Source organism: Melozone crissalis, unplaced genomic scaffold (genome assembly GCF_028551555.1).
Source record: "Melozone crissalis strain CALT ecotype California unplaced genomic scaffold, PUWL_Pcris_2 ptg000013l_1, whole genome shotgun sequence".
In the NCBI taxonomy this organism is placed as follows: domain Eukaryota; kingdom Metazoa; phylum Chordata; class Aves; order Passeriformes; family Passerellidae; genus Melozone; species Melozone crissalis.
In genome coordinates this window covers 8,937,314-8,965,094 of record NW_026535791.1, presented here as the reverse complement: position 1 = coordinate 8,965,094, position 27,781 = coordinate 8,937,314, and the positions used below count along the sequence as shown (strand labels likewise).

The window sequence follows — 27,781 nt, the reverse complement described above, 5'->3', positions numbered from 1 at the left end:
TTAAATTTATATTAGAATTAGACTACCTTTATTTAAAATGAAGAAATTATTGAAAAAGTAAAGGAAAATATTTAAATGAAAGGAAAAAGATCATCTCTTTAAAGAGGTGAGTGTTTAGAAAGCACAATGGGGGAACGAAATGGATGATGAGGATAGTAATTCAGCTCTGAAAGATGAACAGATCATGATCTATAAAATCCATGTCTTAGGCAGGATAGATCCCTGAGATACTATGCTTGTCAAAAATGTTAAGCTAAGGTACAACCAATTAACCACAAACTTTGGACCATGTTTAAGTAGTAAGTCTTTTATCTATTTAGTTGTCCATCACTTCAGAATGTAGAGTTCTAACTGGTGCATGAATATTGTGGGATCTTTCCAGTGTCAAGATAAATGATTATCTTATCCTACCAAATCTTAGTCATTCCTTTCAATGATGTCATAGTTTTGTGATTGCATGTGGAGTAATGTCTACTCCTAGTTGCCCAAGATGTATGCATTTGTATACATATTTACTTGAGGTGGGTGTTCTTATCTCTCATTTTTGTCGGTGAGCAGCCATTTTCTCTTGACCTCATCCATCACTACTTCACTAAAATGCGGGCCGTTGTTTCTCTCACATACCATTCCTAAAGAAGTCTTTTCATGTCTCCTTTCACAGCCAACATTGCAGATACATCCAGCTCTAAAATTATGAAGCCTGCTTATGTGTACACCCCAATGTAAATCTGAAATCCTAGTTAAGCTGCTGTCAGTGAAGCTCTTGACATGTGTGATAACCTCAACATCACACATTCATAGCAGGAGACTGATTACATAGAAGCATAAAGTTCAAGATCATAACCAGGATGTCACTGAATCTTTCAGGTGTATTACATTCCTTGAAAGAATTAATTTAAATCTGTAGTCAGATCTCTTGTTACACTAAAAGCTGTTACAACAGTCCTATTTTCAGAAAGTTGTATCAGTGTTTCTATATTGAATTCCAAAACTACATGTTATTCTGATCTTCCTAAAAAAAAAACATTATCTACACCAAAAAAACCCAGAAACAGAGTAAATCAACCAATTTAAAATGAAAATGCAGCTTGTTAAAGTAACAGGAATATAGTTGTAATTATTTAAACTACGCCTATACTGAAATATTTTGTTTAAGAATATTTCTAATACATTCAAAAATCCTAAAGGCACTTAAATTATTTCAAGAAGAAATAACAAGAGTTAGGTACTCAGAAAATCACCTTATAGCATACATATATTAAAATATAGATGTCTAGCTGAAGATATTAAAACTATGGACTTCTGCATTACATCTAAATATTTTCATCCATATTCAAAAGAAAAATCTTTCTCAAAGCTTTTGATTTATTTCCCAGGTATCTAAAAATCTTACCCAGAAAGTCCTTCAAAATATTCTTAGACTTCATTTTGCTTTTAATAATTTAAAATTCAATCATTATTGCACAGCGATTATATGCAATTTTACATCCCATTAACCCTGCTTTGTTTTAATTATAAAGATCCTTTGTTAGATTCCTTTAAATGATCCAGTTTATAATTTCAGGTTATCCTAGGGAGCACTTTAATTCAGCTGCACATTCATCAACTGTTTATGTCCTGTTAATTGTTGACAACTGCACAATTGCATTCTCTAGCTATGATTGATGAATTGCATTCACAAGTTTAGCTATTAAGAAGAATAAATATTTATAACAATTTTCAGTTATAGGATTGTTATCTTTTTCCCCAAAAGGGTAAATTAAAAACAAACAGGCTGATTGCAAAGAAGAGCATTTCAGTAACACACACGTACTTATTCTAAAACACCTTTCTGAGAAAAGTATAGGGAGGAACATGTGCCCAAGGGAAGTTTGAGTAGACATTCCTATGACTGGATTTAAGAAATGGTCCTTAAATGATTCTTATTTTTGAAAAGTCAGTGTTAGAGGGGATTAGAAGGTCCACTGGTATCTTAAAATCTAACCGCTAAAAATATGTAGATATAGGATTTGCTCAGAATGTTCATTTTATCAATAGTGAGCATAATAATATCTGATCTCAATGTCCTGGCTGAGAAAATAAAAAAGGTCCAAATTGTATTGCATATTACTATCTAAGAACACTAGTTTACTATAATTACTTAGTCTGTTGCCAGGTACAATTTCTTGTCCAATGTGCAGTACATGACCCACTCAGGTGAGCCCGATTATGGTGTAAAAACTCATATTTGCCTTTCATAGCAAGAAGAATTTCCAGTAGAGGGACTTATATTTCCTACTGCTATATAGCACTATAACTTCCCTGTGCACAGGGAATCAAAAAGAATTTGCACCAGCCAAATTCTGGGTAATAACACACTTTTTTTTTTTTTTTAGTACTCATACTCCTATATTTCTATACTCTGATGTTTTCTAAATTTAATTTCAAATAAAGGCATGATTTAACCACCAAAATATCAGCTAGACAAAAAATATCCTACAATAAAGACAAGACTTGATACTTCACTTTAATAACTAGATATCATTGGTGAAAAAAAAGAAATCACACATAAAATGACAAGATCTCTTCAACAGGTGTATTGCTATTTCTTTTTTTTTAGCTGCACATAACAAAATGCATAGATTCAAATGGATTTACTGTATTGGCTAATACAAATCAGACCCATTGCCTAAGTGGCTTTGTTTGTCTTGGGTACTCTCATACCAGAAGGGCCAGAAAGTCTCCCTTTGCTTCCCAGCTTGGTGGCTGGAAGTAGTGAGAAACAATGCACAGAGTAGAACTCATAGAATTAAAATTACTTGAGGGTGGATTAAAAAATTTAATAAAAAAATCCAAAATCAAGGAAGTTCATATAAATGTATTGTCATGTGTGGTTTGCAAGACTCAAATTGTCTGTAAATTCTAGATAAAATAATAATGAAATTATAGTATAGAGAAGTATGTCTGTAAAATGAATGCTGTGCTCCTAAAACAGATGGAGCAGCAGATGGTTTTACAGATTGGGCTCCCTGGACTGTCTGGGTAAAACAACCTTGCTGCTCTGGAGAATGGTGGTTCAATTCTCAAATAACCCTAAACTTATATATGGTTCAAGGGAATTCTATTTCCTTTTGTCAATAAACAAAAGTTTCAAAATTTACACACTTATAAATTAAATATTTACTATATAAAGTATCTATATAATAAATCTCTTAATTAGCATGGCCTTTTCACAATCTTTTTGAAACAGATGGTGAGGAAGTATATCACCCAATGGAATAAATGCAAAATGACTATTTGTTCAAAAGCTTTAAAATTCATTACCTTCCTTCATTGATGAGCTCAATAAATGCAAGTCCTGCATTCTTCTGAATAGAATTTTGCCATTCCTAAGAAGATAAAACATAACATAATCAAAACCCAAGGATTTTAAACCACATTTTTGAAGCTGACCCTGGTGACTTCCTAAGGAGACTGAATTTAGGCAGAACTTCTTAATTCCCCCCAACACTCTCCCCCCATCAAAAGAATTATCTGATCATTTAAAAAAACTGTAATTCATTCAGATTTTCAAATAAATTTTAGGTGGTTGTGTCTTCTTTTTCACCCTTAAGCAAGCTTTAGTTTCCTTGTCTAGTGAACAAGAAAACACATCTCGTTTCTTCAGGTCATGCAGTCACCCAATGAACATTAGCGCAACAAAGTACCTTCTTCATGTGGCATCACTGCTACACCTTGCACATTTTATTATAAAGGACAGGCAATAATCTGTATCAAATTCACCCTCATGGAGTTCAATTTTTGCTTCTTTCTGATTATAAGTGAAAACAAAACCAGTCTATGATAACAAACTATTTTTTTAAATTGATTTACTGTTACCATGGATTTTCAAGATGAAATTTCAAATTATAAATAAACCACCTGATATTAAATGTAACAGGATTTTACTTCATATACCACTAAGTTAAAGAGAAGTTTCACAAAGCATCACAAATAGCTTTTGTCATACAACCCACTGCTTCTATCACATCAAGAATTCTGATACTTGAGACGAAAAAGAGTTGATCTCTCTCTAACAAGTAAAGATTACTTTCTTTTGCGATAAATCCTTAAAAAAAATCTTTAAAAGCAATAAAAATTTCCTCTGCATCATAATGAAAAACAAAACAAAGTACATTAGCTGGATTACAGAGAGAGTTCCTAGACTGAGACCACATGTTGTCAATGGGTAGATGGTTACAGTTACAGAACTATTCCTTTAATAGATTACATTTTTTTTTTTCCAAGAGTAAAAAGTCAGGCAGAAATTCACAATTCTTGTTTCCTAATATGGGTGAAAAAAGGATGGCTTTCCATAGATGAAGGAAATTTTCTCAAAGAAGAGCTGTGAAATCTAGTCACTAATCATCAAAGTGCTTCTAACTAATTATACAAATTTACAGATATGGCAAAGTCATTCATCTTAAAACAATCCCAACAACAACAATCTAATACTCATGATTGGTTTTATAAAAGACAAGTTACTAAAATACCCCAATAATGAACATTCTCTTGACCTGTGGCTGAGCAGGTAACTCCTGGTTAGGGAAGACAGTATCAGCACCCAAGCCTCTAGCTTGTGAGCTAGAAAACCATTGTAACAGGTCCTTTCTTCAGTGATGCTTATTTTGTTATTTTTCATCTCTAGTAACTGAAGATAACGATATCACTTAAATCATCTGTGTAGAGTAGAAAATCACTCTGAGAAGCTAAGAATTAAAGAATTCAATTACCTAAACACAGGCACCTTGGGACATTTTAGGAAACAAAAGGTCTGGGTTAGAGATAGTATTCAAAGTGTAGCATTTTTTTTTTAATCAGAGCCTTTTACTGCACACTATACAAACCACTATCAGCATTTCTTTTGAGATGCTTTTCTGCACCACAGCTGCCATGACTTTGCAGTCAGGAAAGAAGTTGAAAAGAGAGAAGAGAAAGGAATAAAGGCTTCCTAAGACAGGTCGAAGAAAGTATGCTAATTAAATTTTTAAAAGGTAACAGAGGGTCTTCCTCTGTCTGAAAAAGCCCAAGAGATTCTTGCAAGTATTTTGCCAGATCTTCCTGCTCAGTCTCCGATTCTGCAGGACATTCAAAATGGCTAGCTGGATTTTATGGGAAATATCTTAAATTGTCTAAAAAGCCACTAAGAAGATGGAAGTAACAAAACACTACTTATATTTCCATAGGTGGAAAATCTGATAGATTTATATGAAGTAATTATTCATGATAAAAATGTTTGATACTTGCTGAACTGTCTACCCAAAACTAGTGAAAAACATAATGATGCAGAACCTAGAAAGAAATTAGGATTCATGGTTCATGCATTGTTTCACTTCAAAGTAGCTATGACAAGATTTATTCAAGACTCTCAACCCTCCATTAATCCACAAATAATCATTACTGCCACAATTTTATTTCACATTTAAGCATAATTTAACAAACAGATTCACTGTCCAGAGGCATTACCCATATATGTGAAGAGTACCTGGTTTTCTTTTCTTCCATTTTGTTTTTAAAAGATGCATTGAAAATATTTTTCAATGCCAGCATTACAGTTGCCTTTGCAATGGCCATTCATGTCATCGTATGTCCTTTAAGAACTGGATTGAGATGTGGAGCATTTTTGTTTATATTCTCTCAGATTCCAAAGGAATCTCTCTCAATACCGAAATGCAAGAAGCTGAAAAACAAACACCAAATGAAATGGATGCAGGGACAGTAGTTGGAAGATTTATGCTACAGCCAAATGGAACCACAGCATAGTCATTTGGTTATTAGCAGCTAAGTGCTTGAATGACTACACTACATCTCATGTGGTTTTGGTGTATCACGAATCTTCTGAGCCTTAGAGCAAGAGCTTGAAGCCTTTTCTCTGCCTCAAAAATGATGGTAGCAATTAGGCACTGAAATAACAGAAGCCTTTGACAAAATCATGTATGAGACAGCTACTTCTATGCAGGAATGCATGGATCTCTTCTCTTGGGGCTCCTGCCTGGTAGGGTTGTGGGGATGACTCAACAAGGTGGGGTGTGGAAGACTCAGGGCTGTCTAACACTGACAGTGTTCAAGAATGACACCACTTCTTTGTACTAAAAATAGAACAAAAATTTGGTTTTAAACTTTATTGATAAATAAATTTAAAAATTGTCTTCAAACATAATTACCAAACGTCACGACTTTAGACATTCAGTTCAATTACTTCCAGTATAGCTTTGTTGTAAATAATTTATGTTATGCAAAATTCTATTAAATTCTATTAATAAAAAATGTATGAATTAATTAGGATAATGGAAATCGCCATATTCCTTAACTTCTTCTCCTAATCTATTCTGTCATTGATTGAAAAGTGTCAATGCATAAAGAATGCCTCAGTACCATCTCCTTGAAAGAAAGTTCAGACTGAAAGCTGTTATGAAACTGTTTCATGCAGAGGACAGGAGATGAATACCACAGTATAGATATTGCTTGAAATTCAGGATTTTTTTTAATAAAACATGATGCACATTCATTTACTCTCTGATATCATTACAATTTTTATTTTTGAGTGTATTTTCCAAGTTTTATTTCTTTAAAATTCTCAAATCTCCAGTACACATTAAAAAAAGGAAAGAAAGAAAAAAAGGAAAAAAGGAAAAAACAGCCAAGGCATGTTAAATTGATAATGGAAAATTTGCTTTAGAAAAAAGTAATGCAGGGGTCAAAAAGGAAAAACTAGACTCGGCATGTTAAGAACTTCTTCTTAGTTTATATTATATTTCTTTCCAAATAATCTTTTGCTTACAATTTTTAAATTTTTTTTCACGATGTCTAGAACATGTCTTTAAAAAAATCTTGTGATAATGTAGTATAGTTATTAAAAAAGGAATTGTGATTCTCAGAGTTCTCTCACCCTTTCCACTTTCTGCAAGGAAGTTTAAATTTGTATCAAAAAATTTCAAGTTTCTCAAAGGAGTGCAGTTGCTGAAATGGAGAGATACCTGGTGTAGTAATCATCCTACAATTCTCCTTGAACTACAGGTGCTCCTGTGTAAACCAATTCTATCTTCATTGGACTTCTCTTTTCTCCATGCCTTAAATATAACTGAGACTAATTTGTTTTTGTCATACTGAACATTTAGTGAATTTTCTAATCTAAGACAATCATAACTCAGTTGACACCTCAATTCTTTGATCACTGCAGTGTAATTAAAACTTATTGAGACAGATGGAATTCTATTATATCAACTTTCTTCTTTCTAGACCCTTAAATATATTTGGTGGAAAATCATGTATGGAGCTGAACAGGTGCAAGCTTTCATCTGGAGAAGGAATTGGAAACTATAAAAATGTGTTTGCAATTCACAACATGCATGTAATTTAGCTCGGGTTTGAACTCCATGATGTGGAGTTACCTCCTAAAATCACCAATAACTTCTTACCCAAAAATCACCAATAACTTGCTTTACTTCATTTAGGAGGAAATATTCAAAAGAAATGTTACATGATGTACGAAATGTTTTGTGGTTTTTATATGGCAGAAAATTGTGTCTATTAAAAGCAGGTAAAAGAAGGCAAAAGCAGGTAAAAACAGGAAAACTGATTTCAAGACACAGTCTCATAAATTTTTGAGATGATTACACTGTTTTTAAGACCATAGATTTGTCCCTTCCAGTCCTAGAAGAATTTACCTTAAGATATTGGAGTCTGAAAACCTTGCATTATTGTTTGGAATGAGAATCAGATGTAAGAATTCCAGTAACACTGCCTGTATACTTCTCTCATACTCACATACATACTGCTGATAAAGGATATAGAAAAAGTATTTTTGGTCTACTATTTCAATAAATTTGGGATCAATTTTAGGCTTTTGTAATTGGTCATCCATTTTAAACGTGGCTATTTCCCACAATAAGCAAGTTGCAGAATGACTGACGACATCCTTCTGGAAGGAAAATCTGCAAGTATTGGAATGCTCCTGGCCTCTGGCCAAATCCCAGAAAGGAAAACAATGCAAGACTTTCATAACACTATTTATGCGAATGTGAATTTAATAAAACAATGGTAATAGAAAGTTTTAGATTACAGTTTCACAAGACTGCAGCATCATTTTCCCTCTATTCTCTTGACTTTAAATAATACATTAATTTTTTGCTTTCTTGGTAGCACACAGACCCCATTGCCCTTCTGATCACCTGTGGTAATTGGCCAATTTATCTTGACAATGGTGTCAACATTCCCAGAAGAACATTTCATTGGTATCTTGGAAGAAAAAACAAAACAAACCCAAAAACTACAATTGCAAAAACATTTACATTATTCAAACAACCCCAAAAAAATGGCCAAATTTATTCAGAAAAGTAACCCTTAGCATCTTGTAGAAATTCTGCATATCTTCTAATACAGACAGAAGAGAGGTACTACAGGATATACATATCTCCATAACTTCTAGAGCTTACCTCCTGACTAGAAATTTTTTTTTTCAGTTAAGGGATGCTAAAATTTTTATTAACAACATGTATGCTATGTATGGCAATTAATCCTAAACACCAGTCCACTTTTTACACAACCAGTCTTGGATGTTAGAGATAGGTAATCAATTTGAAGTAATTCTTCCCAGAATAAATGAAAACAAATAATTTTTTTGGATGTACAGAAAAGTACTCCTCATATTTTCTCCATTATAGTGAGCCCCCTGAAAGCTATGGTATATTTATTATTTATGATGGATTCCAGTAATGAGCTTAGTATCCTTTCTCAACCCTTCAAGAACTACCAACTCACTCTGACTTTGTAGGTATTTCCTCCAGGTCTCAGATCCTTCTCAATTGTGTGGGCAGCTTATAGAAACATCAGGGGAGGACAACTTGCCACATTTAATACAGAGAGGCTGATTGTTACAATTTCCTTATTCTTGCCATGAACCCAGAAGTTGTTCAGATCAGCATCTCGCTTGTGTGTATTCTTTAATATTTTTTGACAAAATTACTCTGACAAGGACAGGCAAAAGAAAGGCCCTGAAGTCCCTTGATAACTCTGCTATAATATAAAAAAGAAAACATCCTGCTTATTACTAAAAGCAAAACACAGAATTCGTTTTCTAAATGTATGGGAATCTGTAATGACACCTCACAGAATGATGAAGAAAGTAAAATCGCTCAACAAGTAGGAAAGAATATACTAATGGTTTCCATTTGAAAGTTAGATTATCAGAAGCAGATGATCAAGAGATGAAGACAGATTGGGCTGGAAAACATTCCACACATGGAAAATGCAAGAAAATTCTGATAACTATGATCTTTTGGAAAATAGTTTTCCAGATCATTCACCAGAATTCCTTAAATAAGGTAAGAAATGCCAAGGGTGGGGAAAGGGGGGGAAGTCTAAAAAATAACCACAAAACACCATCTCCTCAGAAAACCACTTAATTTTAGAGAAAAAACCCAACAAATATATAAAGGGAAACTTTTTTGGCTTCTCCTGTAGCTTGTACTGGGGTTCATTAAGGAAATTACACTAAGTGTGTATAACAACCTATTTGTGTATAGGCCATGTGGTGGATTATGAAGAGCCCAAAATCAACATTAGAACCTAATTATGTGTTTAAGCTGTACCATATTTGATACTGCATAAGGAAACAGAAGAAATATCCCCTTCCTCTTGATAGACCTTTATGTAGTCCGAATAGGATGAGAATATTATAGAAACTACTCGCTTCACCTACAAAGATTGTGGTTATTGAACTTAAATTTGAGCCTATGGTAAAATGTGGAGATACAAAGCCTCATTTTGGAGCAACATTGCTGAATATTTCATACACATTTCTAGCGCCTTGTCCAGCGTATGAAAATCTGTGTGTTTTTTTCATCTATTTTAACTTCTTGCTCTTGCTCTATCTTCTCCCATCAAATGCCAAAATTCCTTTCTTGTATCTTGACTCTTACAGAAGCAGCCTGTGTTTCCTAGAGTGCAGCCACTGATCTGCAACCTGCTATAAGCTGTTGGTATTGTGGCTACCTTTGAAGCATAATCAGTTAAAAATAACTTTTTTAGTCAGAGTTAATTTTTAGTTTGATGTAGCTGTTTCCACCATTACATATTCTGATGAAAGGGATCAGCAGCAATATGGAGAAGTTACAATACATCTGCAAGTGTGATCTTGGCCAGAGAGAATCCTAAACTGACCACTAAAACTGTAGCCTAAGAGTGTGTTTCCATTAGACGCAGAGATCTGAATTTACAGCTTGCTGCCATGAAAACACAAGTTGTGTTTTCTCTTTTCTCCTCTGTGCCCCCAATTTTTCAATCCTGAATCTTTTTCGTTAAGTAGTTCTGGTGGCTTTTGAACAAGGCTCTCAGCTAAAGAGCCACTAAACCAGGGAACAAATGTCTGAGAAATTTTCACTTATGTTTGTGAGTTAGTCATGTAAATATCAGCACTTTTAAGAAAGTGGGGTTAGCAGAGAAGAAGCTGCAGGATGGAAGCAGTGTAGGAGATAGATCCTTTGCGAGGATAAATGTTTTAAAGATATCCTGGAAAAAAGGATAATTGAAACAATAAGTTTCTGTAGTTTTACACGTTTCTATGCATCATTTTCCTCTATAAAATCAAATTTTAATTTGGACTTTTTTAGTCATATTATATGCAGAGTTATCTCCTATTTGCAAGTTTGAAAACAGACAGTGGATAATGCCACACAACAAATGCAAAAACACAAGCAAAGGTAAAACACCCAACTTGTTTTGTGATCAAGAAAAGAGAGATTAAAAAATTATATCCTCATAGGAATTTGCTTAACCAACCCTAATTTCATCATTGAAGTTATATCAAACTTAATTTCCTAAGTAGATTAGGTTACAGGGGATTTTTTCCCTTAGATTTAAGGGAAGCAGTTATTATTTCACTTATCTTCAGCCTTTCCTATTGTGGTTGGTGTCAAAAAGACAATAGCAAACCCTTGTGTAACTGTTCTGCTATCACAGTTATTCTGAAAGGACAATCACTTATTTAACAAAAATTATAGACTATGAGAACTCTAGGAATACCTCTGGAAGGAGACCAAGAACTACAATTAAAGATGAATCTAATACTGGCAACAAGAGTAAACAGACAAGAAATATTACAAAAAAGGAAAATCTGTAATGAAAAGTAAAAGGGTTTGCACAGCAGAGCTGGACAATTCCTCGTTAAACTCTTATAGAAAGCCTTGAATACAGTATGTTTGGTGTCACAAATTGTGCACTGTGCTTCTACTATATGAATTGTACATTTCAAGGCATCTTCTGGTCAGCTGCAGGGACCAGAAAAAAGTGGGGGTTTTTTGTTTTTATTTTGGTTTTTTAATTTTATTTTTCCTTGGTTTCTGTGTTGATCAATTGCCAGTTACTGAAGAGCTATCCCATACTTTGAGGCAGAATGTACATCTAGATGTGCTGGTGTCTTCTGAAATCCCTGCAGTGCCTGGTTGATGGGTCTTTATTCTCAGAGATAAAACAACCATCACATTTCCTCTCTGAGGATTCCCTTTGAGTTTATACCAGCCAGGCACATCTTTAGGGTATTTTTTTGTTCATTTGTTTTTACACCTCTCCTTGGAGTGCGATTAATTTCTTGATATGGCTCCAAATTTTTTCTGCCACTTAGGACAATGCAGCATTTATCCTCATAATAATTATATTTTCAAACAGATTGAGTAACAAGATGTCTTTAAAAATAAAGCTGTATTTTCTTTTTAGGAAAATTATTTTCCCTTGTAAATAGGTAATATACAGAAAAATACAAGTGGCATGAGATAAAACTCCTCTGGGACTCAACTATTCAATTTTTTCAGAAGCTGTCTCCCCAAAGAGAAGAATCCGCAAAGGATCTGGAAGCAATTAGAAACTATTGTAGTGTTTTGGTTAGGGAAAAAAAAAAAAAGAAAAAAGAATATGAAAAAAAGTAATTGAAATCTAAATCTCATGTAAGAAGGAGCTACACTGCAAAAATTGATGCATTTTTCTAATACTGCATGGTTTATTGAAGAAATCTGCCACTCCAACAGCGACACAGCTGTGACATGCTCAACTAGGCTGAGGGAACAAAGACCAGCTAATCAAGCACAGATATTGTCAAACATAACATATCTTCATCCATTTTATGTAGAAATAGACTACATCCAAATAAAAAGGCAGTGAAAATCATTTTATGTTTATTATCAATTATTTAGAATTTTTTTTCAAGTGCTTGGATGCGTGATTATGGTTTTTATAAATAAAGAGAATAAAGCTTCAAATTAATCTAAATTTTAATCTAGTGCAGTAGGTGTTACTAGGAAAAAGATATAATACAAGTGCTATCTTACTGTAAAAGAAAGATTCTGAAAACACAGACTAGTGCTTTTTGTTCTTCCCCAAACCTACAAATGAAGTACCATCCATACAGGAGTTCCTTTAAAACTTAAAACGTATTTTTCACAGAAACTCCAAATTCCTTTGGGGGAAAGGCTTGATTGCATATTCCTCAGAGCCTAAAAGGCTGCCCATATGAACTGAATTATCCATGACATGTACCTTCAGACATTTGTAATGTGATATTTCATGTAAATTTAGACCATACCTTGGATGTGAGCCGCTGGCAATGTTGATTTTATTCAGGAGCTCAGATAAGAAAAAAAATTCTGACATCCTTGCTAATCTGTAGTCATTAACATGGAATTTCCAACATAAAAAGCATAAAAGCATCTAATTTGCTGTAGCAAATGAAAGGAAAACAAACTTTGCATTTCCCTTTCCTTTTCAATGTCTAAAGTTACTCTGTTCTGTGCAAACAAAATTGTACTTTTCAAAGGTTTTTGTTATCACCATCTATCTTTTGAGTGACACTTTTCAAACTTCCCCACATAATCTGTAAAATGTCATTCAACTTGAATATGAAGGATTTACCCATGTTAGAAAGAAAAGCCCTATTTACAATGGGATTATTAAAAATCCACAAACTATATACTTTCTGCAGTCTTTCTAGTTCACATTGCTTAATTTGTCATAAGGAAAAACCCAGGTAGCGCTGCTTCTTCTCTGTATAAATAAGTTATCCTCATTTGCTGTGGACAACATCTCCTATGATCCTAAGTTCTGCTAACATTAGGCTGGATTATGATATTTGGCCATCATTTTCTTCTAACCATTTTATGTATTAGTATTTTCATAGCATTTATCTCATGTTTTCTTCCGACAGACAGTTTTAAAATGTAAATTAAAAAAAAATAAACAACAATACTTCCCTGTAGAAGAACAGAAGTGCAGAGTGTTTTGTTTGCACCTATAGGATAAACCACTATATTCTGCAGAAATGCTACTGCTCAGAAGAATATTCCAGAGGTCAGAAAGGTGAGGGGAGGAGGCTGCAATTTGCACCACTACGGCCCTCTGTTGACAGTTCCTGTAGAAACAATTACCATGACTCCCCCAACAAACACTACAGCATTAACTCCTGAAGTACTTAATAATAAATGGACACCCAGAGACAAAATCTTTGTTATTTAGAAGACAAGGAAACAACCCTGAAGTATCAGATGGGGTATAAAAACGAAAAGCTTGTAATTCACTCAAGTAATTAGGTAGATGGAAAAAGAGTTCTTCCAAGCAAACACTGAAGTAAATAAACATTTGAAGCTTCAAAATTACTAGGCGCTTCCCATTAGTCCAGGTATAAAGTGAACTTTATTTTTAAAATACTTTGAAATAAAACCCAGCATATATAGGAGTCATAAAAATAACAAATTGATTTTTGCTGCATTTGTTACGTAGCTTTACTGAGATGTCTAAAGAAAGAGCATTGCAGAAAGAGCTTAAATTTCTCTCTCTTCCTTTCAATCAATATTTGAGGCAAAGTTTCATCTCTAGGGCCCTTAATGGCAGGAATTCCTGGAGCCAGCAAATGAGTAATGTTAAACCTATGATTAGATGATGAGGCCATCAAAGACACTAGACCCTAATGCTACATTCCACTTTATTCCTGAGAACTGCAGCAAAACCAAAGGCTAGGGAAGAAAGGACTGTAAGTTATTCTTTCCCTTGAAAAAATGTTTCAAGAGCTGCTAAAAATAAAAGAAAAAAGTTGTATGACAAGAACATTGAGCTCAAAAGCCTTAATGGATCTTTTGGAATTTTCTTGGAACCCAAGACTTCACCATTAGGTAACAAATTTTTCGAGTGCCCTGCTAGAGAAGGTTTGAAGTTGAAATCCCACTGAGGATTCCTGCCAGGGATGTATTTTTCTTTTACGTTTCCCTAACTGATATCCCTCTAAAAGAGGAAGAAAAGAAAGGAAGAGGAAAAAAAATACAAAGGAAAACAAGATTTAATGATTTCCTTATGACACGAGCTTGAAGAAATGCAACTTACAGACAGACAAGGTAAGTTGGAATACTCGCCCCTAAATCTACTTGTAAATGTTTATTATTTGCAGATAAATTTCTCAAAAGTAGATTTTCATTTCAATTGTCCCTAGAAATGCCTTTGTTTACAGTTTATTTTTGGTATATGCTGTCAATATGCAGTAGTGAATGCTCAAGAAAAGCTACAATTTTCTTTGATAATTATATAACAAGTTAACCTGGGCATTTTATACACAAACTTATTTTGAGTTGAACTGCTATTATAGTTTTATGAGGAACGTTGAATGAAATGAAATGTTGTTAGAAGTTTTTAGAGAAGTATAAAAACTTACAGAGTTATTTGGATCTGTCAGGAAATCCTAATTTTCTTACATTCTACAAAGTGAACAAAGTTCTAAAATGCTTGCTGATAACTTCTTACTCGCACTTTAAATTAAAAGGGTATATACACAATATTAGCCATTAACAATTCTAGCAAGACAAATAATATGAAAAGTGAGATATAAAGAATCCAAATAGTATGAGAAACTGGTTTAGCTTTCAATATTTTATTTTTGAAAGCATTTTCAAAACATTAATTATTTGGATTTCTGAGGAACTCATTACTGCTGTGTTAAAACCCCAATAATCAATGACAGAATTTTTATATAGAAATGTTCTGCTTCTGACAGTTCTTGAGGACTACTTAATCCATGTTCCTCTGCTTTTTATATAGTGACAGCTACGTAAAATATTCAATGTTTTGTCATGTATATCAAAAGTAATAAAGTCAGCACAAAGCAATGTTTTAAAAAAAATCACTAATTCAAAGAGAATTTCCAACATAAAATTATGACCACAGGATCCTACTTACATATTCTAAATAAGAATGGGCTTGCAGGAGAGCTCATACACAGAGAAAATGCGTAATGTACATCCATACACTTTTAGAACATAAATGCAAATACGTATACCTTGTATACTCTGTGAATATAGAAAAACTATAGAATTAATCTCTAAAAAAAAAAAAAAATCTAAAATTTACGTATTACCAGAAGAAACTAATTTGGTTTTTTTTTTTATAATGAAATGGAAGAATGAAACAAACTGCCAGATACAATTCCTTGGCTGACAGTGATTACACAAGGAAATTAATCCAATCAAAACCAGAGAATATCTTACCTGTGAACAAAGCAGCATAACCAGTTCAACCACTGAAGTACTTGACTTCATACAAACAAGACCTGCAATAAACAGTGAAGAATTAGTTGAAAAGATGGTGGTATTTTGATATTATAAGCTCCATCTTTCCATAAATCCATAAAATATATAAATGTATATTTTTTATAACTCAGAATAAAAGAAGTTTCAAGCACAATTCACTGAGACTTTCAGTTTCAAGAATAATTAAATGTTCATAAAAATCACCTAGAATAATCTAGACCAGTTCAGGACAGAATGTCTTCTAATTATTTTTGGCATTTAGCATAGTTATTTAAATAAATAAATATTAGTATAATCTGAAGCAATTTAATGTATGATAAACATAAGTTAACAGCTTTTGAATAATAAATAATGTATATCCATAAGAATAAAGTGATCGGTTAATAACAGATAAAGAATAAAGCCTCTGCTTAAACATTCTTTTAATTTTCATCTGGTAATTGATTATTCTGTAATTGAAAGCTTGAGTATTAATGAAAGAGGCATTCATGAGAAATCATATTTTTATTAAAATCAAACCCCATAATTTTTAGGGCATGTTTCTTAAACAAACCTTGGATTCTGTAGTATAACTGGTACTCATTGTTCTGTACTTCACATAAATAATAAATATCTAGCAACATTGTTGCTATTGCAAATACTGGTTTGTAGCTTTGGAAATGTAAATTTACTGTCTGAGAGAAGGATGCCATATCTAAGTATTTTGAAGATGAATTGTAAGGATATTTGCAGGAAATTTCATTTCTACTGGTAATCTTGCATGTGCTAGCTTCTGTTATCTAAAACCATATAGACATTGATATGTTGCTTTAGGGCATGGAAACACATTGACTATGTTATAAAAATGATAAATTTACAAATAAGCTTAAAAGTAAAGGCTAAATAGGTGGCTGGAAAGCAATCTGATGTGCTTTAAGAAGGTTTTTACAAACAGAGACAAAAGCGTACACGTACTCCTACACGATAGCATGTATATTTGTATGGGGTAGTGGATAAATACCCTTTTGTGCCCATTTTGCTAACAGCCCCATCCTTATTGTACAGTAACACAGAACAAGCTGTAAGAAGCCACTAGGCTTCCATTCTATCAGATATAGGGGCAGTTAATGAAATAAGAGGCAGATGTGCAAAGCTCATTTAGGGAGACAATTGCTGTAATTGATCAGCTATTCCCATGCTCAAGTACTAGAGGATCAGAAAGATTAATGAGATGCTTATCACCTGCGGGCTACTTCCACTGTTTGGAAGCTGACAAAGAAAATCCAAACATAAGACTGAACTCTACAGTTGAGCCAATGCAGGTAGGACAGACACATCAAATATTTCATCATAGATTGTTGTCTGGTTTATTCTGAATTCACCTCTTATTCTGTAAAATTAAACCAACGAAATAAACCCAAATAAAACCTCTTTCTGTCATACACGTCTTTCAAAATCAGACCTCAGGTGTACCTAAAAGATGATTAAGGCAAAATAATGCTCTTGGAAACCTATCCCCATGCTACAATCTTCTAAATTTGTACATGTTCTTACTTCTGATTTTACATCAAAAGAACAAATGTATCCAGAATAAGCACCATACACAGTTATGAAAAAGAAACCAAGTAAACTACATAAAAGTTATTATGCATCAGCAGTAATATCTTAGTATCTTCACTGGGTTTTCAAAAGGAAATCTAGACATAAAATATATACTTTGAAGATATATACATAATGAATATTTTCTGTCTTAATTAATTAAATTAGAAGTTCTTAAATTTCAAATACAGTTGGGCATTCCTATGCTACCTGTGCAGCTTCAAACAATACCAAAAATTTTTGGAGTGTGCCTGAAATGGCCCAAAGCTAGAATAAATACTCATGATAATCATCCAGATAACAATGATGATCTAGTCCTAATAACACAAAGCTACAGACATGAAAAGACATGATCCTGTTTGAAAGAGTCATAATTGCTTAGACCAAGATTATCTATTTACAATAAGAATATTTATACACTCTAACTTTTTAATAACATGATAATGATATAGGTCTAAGTGGTCATCTGACCTCAAACTGATGTCCTTTCGCTATTCCTCTGGACATTACTTGATAATTTTTATATATCACATCTAATCAATTACAAGCTTGGATTTAGCATTCCAGCACTGGAAAGGAGATTCAAACTGATTTTGTGAAATTCAGAAAAAGAAAAGGATACAGAACTGACATCTGGTTAGCACATCAGCAGGCCCCTCAGTTATCAGCTCTTTAATTGCCTGCTGATGAAACAACCCATTGGTAACAGTCATTAACACCTCTCATAACCACTAGTATTAGAAGAGGCTGGTTTCCAGGTCCAAAAGAAACTAATAATTATTTCAGAGACTGTAGCACTTTTTTCCTATGAAAATACAGTGAGAGATAGGAAAGCCTCATTAAAGAAGGTCATGGTGTCAACGATGCTTGTCTCAGTCTACTGCAGAAATTAAGTGTGCAACTCTCTACTTATGAATAAGCAGAGCTTGGAGTGGCCCAGACAGAAATGGGGAATCCTGCATACCTTAATGGCCAGAAAGAAGGAAATAGAAACAGAAATACTTTCTGTTCACCTTTAAGTACTCATATCATACATTCCTTGAAGTAAAACAGAATACAGAAATGCAAAACATTCATAGCAGGGCCACCATTTTGCTTTATAAATTTCTTTCATATCAGCCCCCTAATCCTACTTCAGGGACTCCTTTCACTCAAAACACGAGGGAAAGCGTGTGCCCTCCATTGTATGCTCCATTTCCTCCATCCTAGCTGCCAAGGGCTATGTTGTGCTTCTTCCCATTTTTGCCTCTTCCTGATTGAGCAGTTAAGATTTGAAATAAATAATGATTTTTTTTTCTGTTACACAAAACACAATTAATCTTCAAAATCTACTGTCAGAGTTGTCATGCAGTCAATAGTAGAGAGTGATAAAAAAAGATCAGACCTAATGGAGGACAGATCTATTTCTGCCTATTAGGAAAAACTGTCAGAATGCAATCTCTGGTTGCATTATGAAGATCCCACATCATCAAAAGCTGCAGGAGCAAGTTTAGGAAGAGCCCCAATCCCTATCCTATCTAACTTTTCCTTCACAGACCAGAAAAAAAAGATAATCTTATAACTTTTTCAGTTTCTCAATTTGTACCCTCCTCTATTCTAGGAGTCAAAATTGTGTGAATTGACTCATTTCTTTTGGCACAGCACAGGAACAAAAAAAATTTCCCTTAGTGCACAGTCTATATCCTGACATAAAAAAATTAAAAGAGGGGTAGAAGAGTTTTCCTCCCATTTTTCAGACAGTACAGAAGACATAAATTGGTTGAGGTCTCTTCATAAAACTAAAAATAGGATTTATAGTATGAATCAGAAAAAATATCAATTTTCCAATTGATTTTCTAAGCTCCAAAGTGCTAACAACTGCATTTTTTCTTCCTCTTTACCATTTTGCAGGGTTTGACAGGAGTTTTCAATGTGTGCAAAATTTTATTAGTTTTAACATAATGAGGAAAAAAAAAGATAACAAGCTTGGAAAAATAATGGCATCTCTGATTGAAAAGAGCACACAAATCTATTTTCAGTTCTCTTCCCCCTCCTCAACTCTAATGAAAAAAAGTATTTGCCACTCAAACTAAAACTGTTGCCTGCATTCTTCAGCAGCAGATAAGTTCTTCCTATACCATCTGTATCAAATGCCATTAAGGAAGCTAATGTAATTACTAAAATACAAGTGGGTATTTCCTGCATACAGCAAGGTTAAAAAGGTCACTGTTGAACTGAATGGAGCGCGCGCTTTTTACATTTGCTGTTCTTCAGTAGTTTTCTTCATGGTCTATTCTCAGTCCCTTAAATATAGCCATCAAAATTCAGCAATTTGAAGGCAACAATGACCACATATATGGATGCAAAAACTGGAAGCATCAAGTGCATGACCTTGGCTAATCTGGAATAAATGATGTATGCCTGGCAATTATCTTGAAATGCTCTGGTTTACTTGACTTCTTTTTCAGTGCTCTTCTGTTGGCCCAAAGATATGCTAATTATTCCTTTTCACTATGACTTATTAATGTCTAAAAAAAGATTAATTTTAACTATACTGTTTTAGTCATGCCTGTGGCATCAATGAAGTCATGGGTTCAAAACTTCCAAGTCACCATGCTGAACCAGTCAGTGTGAATTTACATTTTGAAGAAATATAATGTAGGCTGATAAAATCAATTTTTAAAAAAAAATCCTCATGAAATAAGATCATGGTTTTGAACTTCTTTTTATTATTATTAATACAATGTGTGTATGAGTCTAACTGAATACCACCACAATTTCATCTGGTACTTATCAAGGTTTGCCTGCATTTTCTTTTAGTGATTTTACTTTGTGTCAACTTAAACCCTCATTGGAACTGGAATCAATTGTAATACTAGCAAAAACAAAACCTAAATGTTTTTATAGCTCATGTTCAACTTAGAAAAAAAGATGCAATTAACAAAACTTTAGAGCTTTTAGAAATCTTTCACTCAATTATAGCTTCTGCTTATCTAAAAAATCTCAGGTATGGCTGGTAAAATGTTTGAGAAAGTTGAATCCATTTAACTCAGTTCAGAGAAAAATTGGTCTTTATTACTCCTCTACAGCATGTCATCAAAACTATAGAAGCTTTGTATAGTACAAGATACTTATGAAAAAACCACACATGCTATTAAATCCATTATTTTATTAATGTGAAAAATGAGTAAATGGTACCTAGAAATGAGCAAAAAGACCTAAAACTACACAGAAAAAAAAATAGAGAAAACACTGTAATTCTTTGTAGATTTTTTTTTTTTTTTTGGGTAAGGTAAGCTTTTTCTATTTCCTACTGATATAGTCTTCCACGTACCTTAAGCAAAACTGTACTGTTTCAAATTCTTTCAAAATGTTTATAACAATTATGGGTAATTCCTACTGTGATATCTCTTCCCATAGCCCTCAGTGATTTCTATGCCATGAGACAGAATAGGAATTTTCTACTGGTAATTACCACTCACAGATTGGGTTTTCATTTTTTTCCCTTCTACTTTGTTCAGCATTTGTTAGGAATGGCACAACAAAGTTTCAAGGACATTTATCCCTGGGCACAGAAACTAAAGCATGTTTTGGCTGTGAAAATACTAGGACAAAAGTTATGGTGATGTTTTGGTTGGAAATGTGAGTTTTCCTTATATTTTATTTGCTCGTTCTAAACCTCTTTCTTCAGCAAATTCTGGCACATGATTCTTGAAATATATTTCTAAATGCGATTTATAAGAAAGAAGTAACAGGACTCCTTTTTTGACCAAAAAAGTTATCTAAATAATTTAAATCTATATTATTCCCTCTCTTCCATACGCTGTCACTCAGAGAAAATTAGATTCAAATTAATGTTTTTCAGGAATTATCAAATTCCTGGGGAGTTCCCTAAAGACCTGAAAAGAGAAAGTATGGAGAGAAAATAGAAGATTGGTGAAAAATTTGGAAGTAAATGCTAAGTATGCAAAACTTAAACAACAGATGTTCTTATTCCAAACCAAGCAATTATTGGGGGGCCAGTGGGAAGATTATTAAACAGAATGCAAAGCTTTGCAAGATTACACTCAAAATTGATTTTAGAACCATACATATGTCACATATTTTGTAGGTATTTAAATTACACTAATGGTCCTTATGAAAAGCAAAGGCTGGGAAATATTCAGGATTTGAAGAAAGTCTGCAGATGGAAATCACAGCCATGTTGCAAAATAATTATAACTTTGCTTTTACTAGATGAAAGAAAACACCATTTCAAAGACATAACTCACAAAAATAACAAAGTCAGGGCTATGGATTTAACAATTCCTTCAGCAGCCTTGACTGACATTACTGCCAACTCTAGGGACCATGAAGGATGACTGTATTAGTACTCCAGACCATTCTTTGTACGGGCAAATCTCCTTTACAGAACAGAAGAGTGATACAGAAAAATACAGTGAATGTGAATTTGACTCCATGTTTTTTAGCTGATCAAAACAGTTACAATTCTTAAAGGATTTTTTGGTTATGGTGAAAGACACTGCACATTACAAGCAATTGTCTTTTTATCTGGTACTGGAAATCTAGGAAAGGTATCATCCAGGTTATCAAATGGAATACCTTTAAAATTTTATCATAAATCTTTAGAATGGACATCTTAGGAGAAACACCTCAAATAAACAGTGATAGGTCAACAAAATCCCCTAGATTTTAACCTGTCCCAACACAACTCAAATGGGTCAGCCCTTTTAGTCAGATCAGTAAAGCAAAACAAACCTTAATATTGGGGCAATATTTAAAAGAGTAAGAATGGTATGTAATAGTTTCTTGAATAATTTTATTAAACTGAGAAAACCTAAACTTCTTCACAATTGCAGTTACTAAAAAGGAATCTAAATACAGACTGGAAAACATCCATATGGAATCACAGAATAGCAAAAACCCTTGAGAGTGTACCCAAAGAGAGAGGATTTATTACAGCACATAGATGATTTAGTTTTTAAAATTACAGACTTTTGTCCAGTAATCCCATGAGCTGCAATGATATTGACAAAACTGATGCTAGTGCCACACTACTCTGAAGAGTCCAGCCTTATGCTAACCTGTGGATTTTCTGACAATTTTCCTTTAGTGTAATGGGATGCACAAATTCTCATTCATCAAGTGAAAAGGAGACCACTTAATCTATAAAATAAAATCCACTACCACTGTTCAGTTTAATACACTGCAGAAGATTTTCAAAAATGATTCAGTTTTTCATTTAATGCCTGTGGTAAATTTTTATTTGTCCAATGCTCCATTGGAATTTACTTAATATATGCATTTGTATGTGTTTCTCTTAAAACAGTTTCTTCAGACAGAACTCTTTCTAAATATCTTCCAAATATTTTCAAGTATTGTGGGATAGTGAAATAATTTGGTCATTCAACTTCTATGACAAAACAGATCTAAAATTTACATCAATCTATCATGCATCAATTGAGAAACTGTTCTAATCAGCATTAACAAAAAAAAGCAGACAAAATTATTATTTTTATATAAAAGAATTCAACACAAATATTAATTATAAGAAAATAATTCCCTATTAAGTGGAACAGGTTTTTTTTTTAATGGTATGACACATATTTACTAGAATATTTTGTAAATTTAATGTATTTCCTCCTCTTCTAGACTACAGGTAAAAACACCCAAATCAATGATCACACTGTGCTGCAGTTGATCAAACTAAAGTATCTCCAATCTTGAAAAGGTCTGTAAAGTGGAATTATTGCTTTTCTGTTAAAATGTATTTCATTTTCAGGTAGACTTGAGTAAGTTATAAACTTTTTTTTTCAGGAGAAGCCTGGAAAACACAGGTTCCAGAAAATCCCAAACACTTATTTATCTAGAAAGAATCTCAATGAAAAGCATTCCAGATTTTTCCTCCAAAACCAAATTGTCCACTCTGAGAATTCAAATATTATCCCAAAAGTCTTCTAATTTCCCTCTTTATACTAAGATATTATTCAAATGAGTGGCTCACAATTGTCAATAAATTTCTAACTTAGCTGCTGCCAGGGACATTTCATTTCAATGGCAGAAGTAAGAAAAGCATTTATTGATAAAGACATTTAACATTTAATTTAAAATGTGACAATTTAAAATATTTTTAAAGTTCTGTCATGTATTTTTTTGTATTTTCCTGGCATTCCTTTCCTAAGAGAGTTGCCAGTTTTATAATTAAATTTGTAGAAAAATTACTAAAGGGAAACAAGTGATACCAAAGAAGTTGCCACATATTTAATACATGGGAAAAAAAAGGTTGTCTTATTGAAATGAAGAAACATCTACCTCTCCTTTCTCTTTTTTCCTCAGTCTTTCACCTCCTCTCAAATCTGAGTTAGAGGAAATACATTTTGCAAGTATTACCTCAGTAGTAAATTATTTTCAAACTATACAAGCAGAAATGAAGACATTAATTTCATTCACTAACATAAGTAAATGTTTATACTTTATACCTTTACTACAACAATGGTGCTTTCTGCTCATCTCAAGAACCCTTTCCAAGTCTTTCTAAGGTTGTCAAAAGGGACATCCTAGAAAAGATACATCATAGGTATGATCCCAAATAACAGCCTCTAGAATATCAAGATTTCCCTGGAAAAGTGTTACTTAATGCTGTATTTTCCTTAGGTAAGAAGCTTTATTTTTACTCCTAAAGTTGATCAACTTTTTCTCAGCTTCAGTCTATAACCTATTCCTATTTTATGAGCTTACTCCTTCTTGTTTCTCTCCTCTTACAGTAAACATAGGAAATACTTTTTGCTTTCTTCTTTCCAGTATTTTCTACTAGCTCCTTGTTACATTCTTTCCTATTATTAGGGGGATGTGGCAAAACTGAAATATGTCCCTGGTGAACGACAAAAAAAGGATGGTGAGAAAAGGTTAAGCTGCCCAGCAATAAAACCACTTACTCCTACTGATCCTCCTTACTTTCTTATATTTCTTCTCTTTAGCAATATTGGGGCCACACTGAGTGAACCAGCACAGCTACAAATAGGGAGTATAAGAAAAGCTCAGAGCTCATGCAGCTTCCTAAATTTCTAAGGTGACCAAGATGACCCTTATTTTAAGTAGATGTGATCTCCTGAGTAGCAAAACCAATTTTGTGTAAATATAAATGTTTCCTGAGAATTTGATAACAAGAAAAGGAAAAGAAAAATCTCCAAGCTGAACTTTGCTGACCTTAGTTGGCTGCCATCAGATCTCGCTTCTGTCCTGAAGCCCTACTGACAAGAGCTAATCATTCTGAAACAGTGTCTCTCAAAACACAAAAAACCCTCTGCAGTCATAGATCTCTTGAAATAACTTGTATTTCTTGTGTTTCAGTTTTCTTTATTTACTTGACAGTAACATTGTTATGGGCTCTCTCTAGACCTGCTTTGACATCACTTTGCCATCTTAATTTGACATATCACAACTGTCTCTGTTGTCTGACAAGTTCTTTCAGCATGAGGTTTTCTCATTGCAAGAAAATCTCCACAGACAAGAAGTATAAAAAGACTGAATCATAAAATTCCACACACCATCAGACAATATAAGAGAATAGATGTTTAGGACATGTGAGGATCTTTTTTTGAAGGAGGTAAAATTTAACATAAAGTTGCACTGATCACAGTAAAGATACTGTACCTTAGTTCTTGCAAAAATAATCCCAGGTATGTAGGGAATCTGTTAATATCTAGGTAAATCAAGCTAGAGGGTTCATTAATGTTTATACTATAATTAACATTTTTTCCCCAACCAAAAAATGATCCAAAAAAAGGTATTTTTTAAAATTCAATTGTAGTAGTTTTTCAAATAATTGAGTCTATAATTTTTGTCCAAGATTCTTTTCTTGAGCCTTGAAGGCATGGAAACAAGTAAATCCATATCTAACAGAATGAACTGAATAAATGCCTTTAAATCATCAGGACCAGTAAGGAAACTTCATAAATTTGGTCACTAATTAAAATGTTTCAGCCTGGGTCATAGAACAGGTGATAAGTAGACAGAAAGTTAGGAATTTATATGGAAAAACTGTGACCAGCCCTAAATTAGATTAATTTTATAAAGAACCTGGTCACAGAACACAGACTACACGGAAAAGAAATATTTTACTATGTCTCATGAGAAATACATCTTTCAGGGCATCTGATACAGAGATGTTATTTGCACCCTATAGATTGTCAGAGTTAGGTAGTTCTCTGGAAAACACTGCCGGTGTAATAAAGTAGATTGATTCCATTTTTAAGCCTTCAGAGGACAAGGGCTGGGGCAAATACCAGCCTAACTGTTTCAAGTCCAAAATCAGGCAGAGTCCCCTGCTGAGTTCTGAATGATGAATTAAGTGGAATAAGAACCAAAGAACCTCTGCCTGTGGAGAGCTTCAGTCACAGCATGAACATCCTGTAGATACTGAATACCATTTTGGCATACCACCTCGTTTTTCTTTGGACCTGGACAGTAGAGGAGAAAATAATAAGGGGGGAAAAGGTGGCTGCTCTAAAAAAAAATATTCTACAACTTAGTCCAGTGTTACCATTCAGCACTGCTGTATAGTTGATATGATGAGTCCACCTACAGGCTGTGTTACAGCAATGCCTGCACATGTTAAGAACTTTCTCCAGAATCTTATAAGAATTATTTCCTTGAAATAACTTCAAATAGGTCTCTTGCTACTCTTTTTTTTTTTTTTTTTTTTAGTAGGTTAGTAGGAAAATTCACTAGAAAAAATATTTCCCAGTAAAGCTGGAAGTTAAAGCAAGAAGAGAGACACAACTGGATTACAAAAAAAATGGACTATCAAGGAGGGTAACAGGGAGACGCACATCAGGGAGGGTAGTTTTCTAGAATTCTAAGGCAAAAGGAGACCAGTCCTTTCTAGGCCTTTTGGCTTGCAACTGGACTACAGGCTACTGTCTTGAAAAAGAAATTTATGAGAAAGTGGCTAATACTGCTGAAGTAAACGGGACCCAGGGATCACAAGCAATTAACTTCTTTTCTTACTCTTTAAAGGCTCCAATATTTTGTGCATTTCATTATGTGCTTTAAAAAAACCAGTAATCGGTGCTCTTCACTTCCTAATAATAAAAGTGATAGTATTGATAGTATTTCAAAAGAAATTTAGTAACTTCAAACATCTAGTGGCCTCTGTATTCTCAAGGATAACTTTCAGAGTTTCCTTCCATTAAACCTGACTACTTGATATTGTTACCAGCTTTTGCTTTCCTGAAGGTATGTATTTACTAATGTTTTACATCTGCACACTCCTAAGTAAACTTTACAATTAGTCTCACAATTTCAGTCATTTTTTTTCCTCCATTGTCAAAGCAACAGAAGAACCCCAATTTCTGTCTAATGGGAATTCTTTACATTTTGGAATGTAAAGACATCTTGATTAATAATCAGTGTAATAATGATAATCTAATGAATGACATAAAATCTGAGTGCCAACAACAATTTCTACCCTTAAGTTACACTGGGACCACACAAGTCAGAGACAGAGGAGAGGGCATGAGCAGTTAACCTCTATTCCACAGTCTAATACATCTTAGTAAGTGTCCAACTCATTAGACAGGGATAGAGTGGCTCATATGAGTAATTAATTATTGGCAGGTTTACTTTCAAAAAGGTGCCAGATGCTATGCATTTCCTAGTTGCTATCTGGATCTCTGATCTATAATGTTTCCTGCCATGTTAAACATCTGCTCAGAACATACTTCTGCACACAGGAACTTCAATCAACAACAGTAAATCAAGAGTTAAATCAAAATTGAATGAATGTGTATCCTCTTTCTGGTGTTTGCAATGATATCCCTTCAAAGATGTCATAAAGGAATATTATGTGAAGAAAAATGTTCTGTAACTTGTATTGGGGTCATTATAGTTTGAAGATTTCAATGTGGGTAAATAATAGAGACTTCTTTTGTGGCACCTGCACTTCAGCTGTCTGAATTGGCATCTGTCTTGTCACTAGTAACCTACTTCTAAAGAAACTTCATAAGTTGCAAACTTTGAACCTTGACTCTCTGGAGGAATTGTAAATAAATAGGCAAATTTGAATATACATTTAGCTCCTTGGCATTTCTTTGTTCCTACCAAACAGTCTTTTGGAAAACTGGTGTTGTTTTCTGTCTTCATGTGTGCCTGACTTATTGATGTTTTTTAGTAAAACCCATGATCAGTCCCAAAGTGTGCACAGAAACATGAGCACGCTGTAGAGCCTTTCAGTCAGATACCAGGAGCTAATCATACCAACCCTAGACAGAGAACTTCTTAAAACAAATTTCTGACATGCCTATAATTGCACATCAGTTTGAAATTTATGAACTTTTTTCTTTTTCCTGCTCACAAATGGGTTAAAATGTGTGCAAATAGCTTTTCAAGCAGCAGCAGTATTTTAAATTCTATCTGTTGGAGGATTTCATGCCCTGTTTCAAAATGACCTATGGTTTTCTTCATGGTAAAAACCTAATCTTGCAAATTTCTTACAGAAATTCTTAAAGCTAAAAAGAAAAACACAAACTTTAACTTACTGAAGAAAATCATTATCTATAAATTGTTATTATTCCAACCTCTTTATCTAAGAAGGGGGTTAATTTCAGACAGTAGTGCATTTTTTTCTGGGATCTTTCTGCAAATCTTCA

The 27,781-nt window shown here is 33.6% G+C and overlaps 1 protein-coding gene across 4 annotated transcripts in view; it reads right to left on the bottom strand.

The window, feature by feature from the left end:
- The window catches only part of NBEA (neurobeachin), a 452,437-nt gene that overhangs the window by 228,360 nt on the left and 196,296 nt on the right, over positions 1-27,781 (bottom strand). For all 4 annotated transcript variants that reach the window (XM_054272359.1, XM_054272360.1, XM_054272362.1 and 1 more), the window contains 2 exons: positions 15,534-15,595; positions 3,304-3,368 (listed from right to left, as the gene is read on the bottom strand). In XM_054272359.1, the coding sequence (XP_054128334.1) occupies positions 3,304-3,368; positions 15,534-15,595 (127 nt within the window). The remainder of the gene's footprint in view (positions 1-3,303; positions 3,369-15,533; positions 15,596-27,781) is intronic.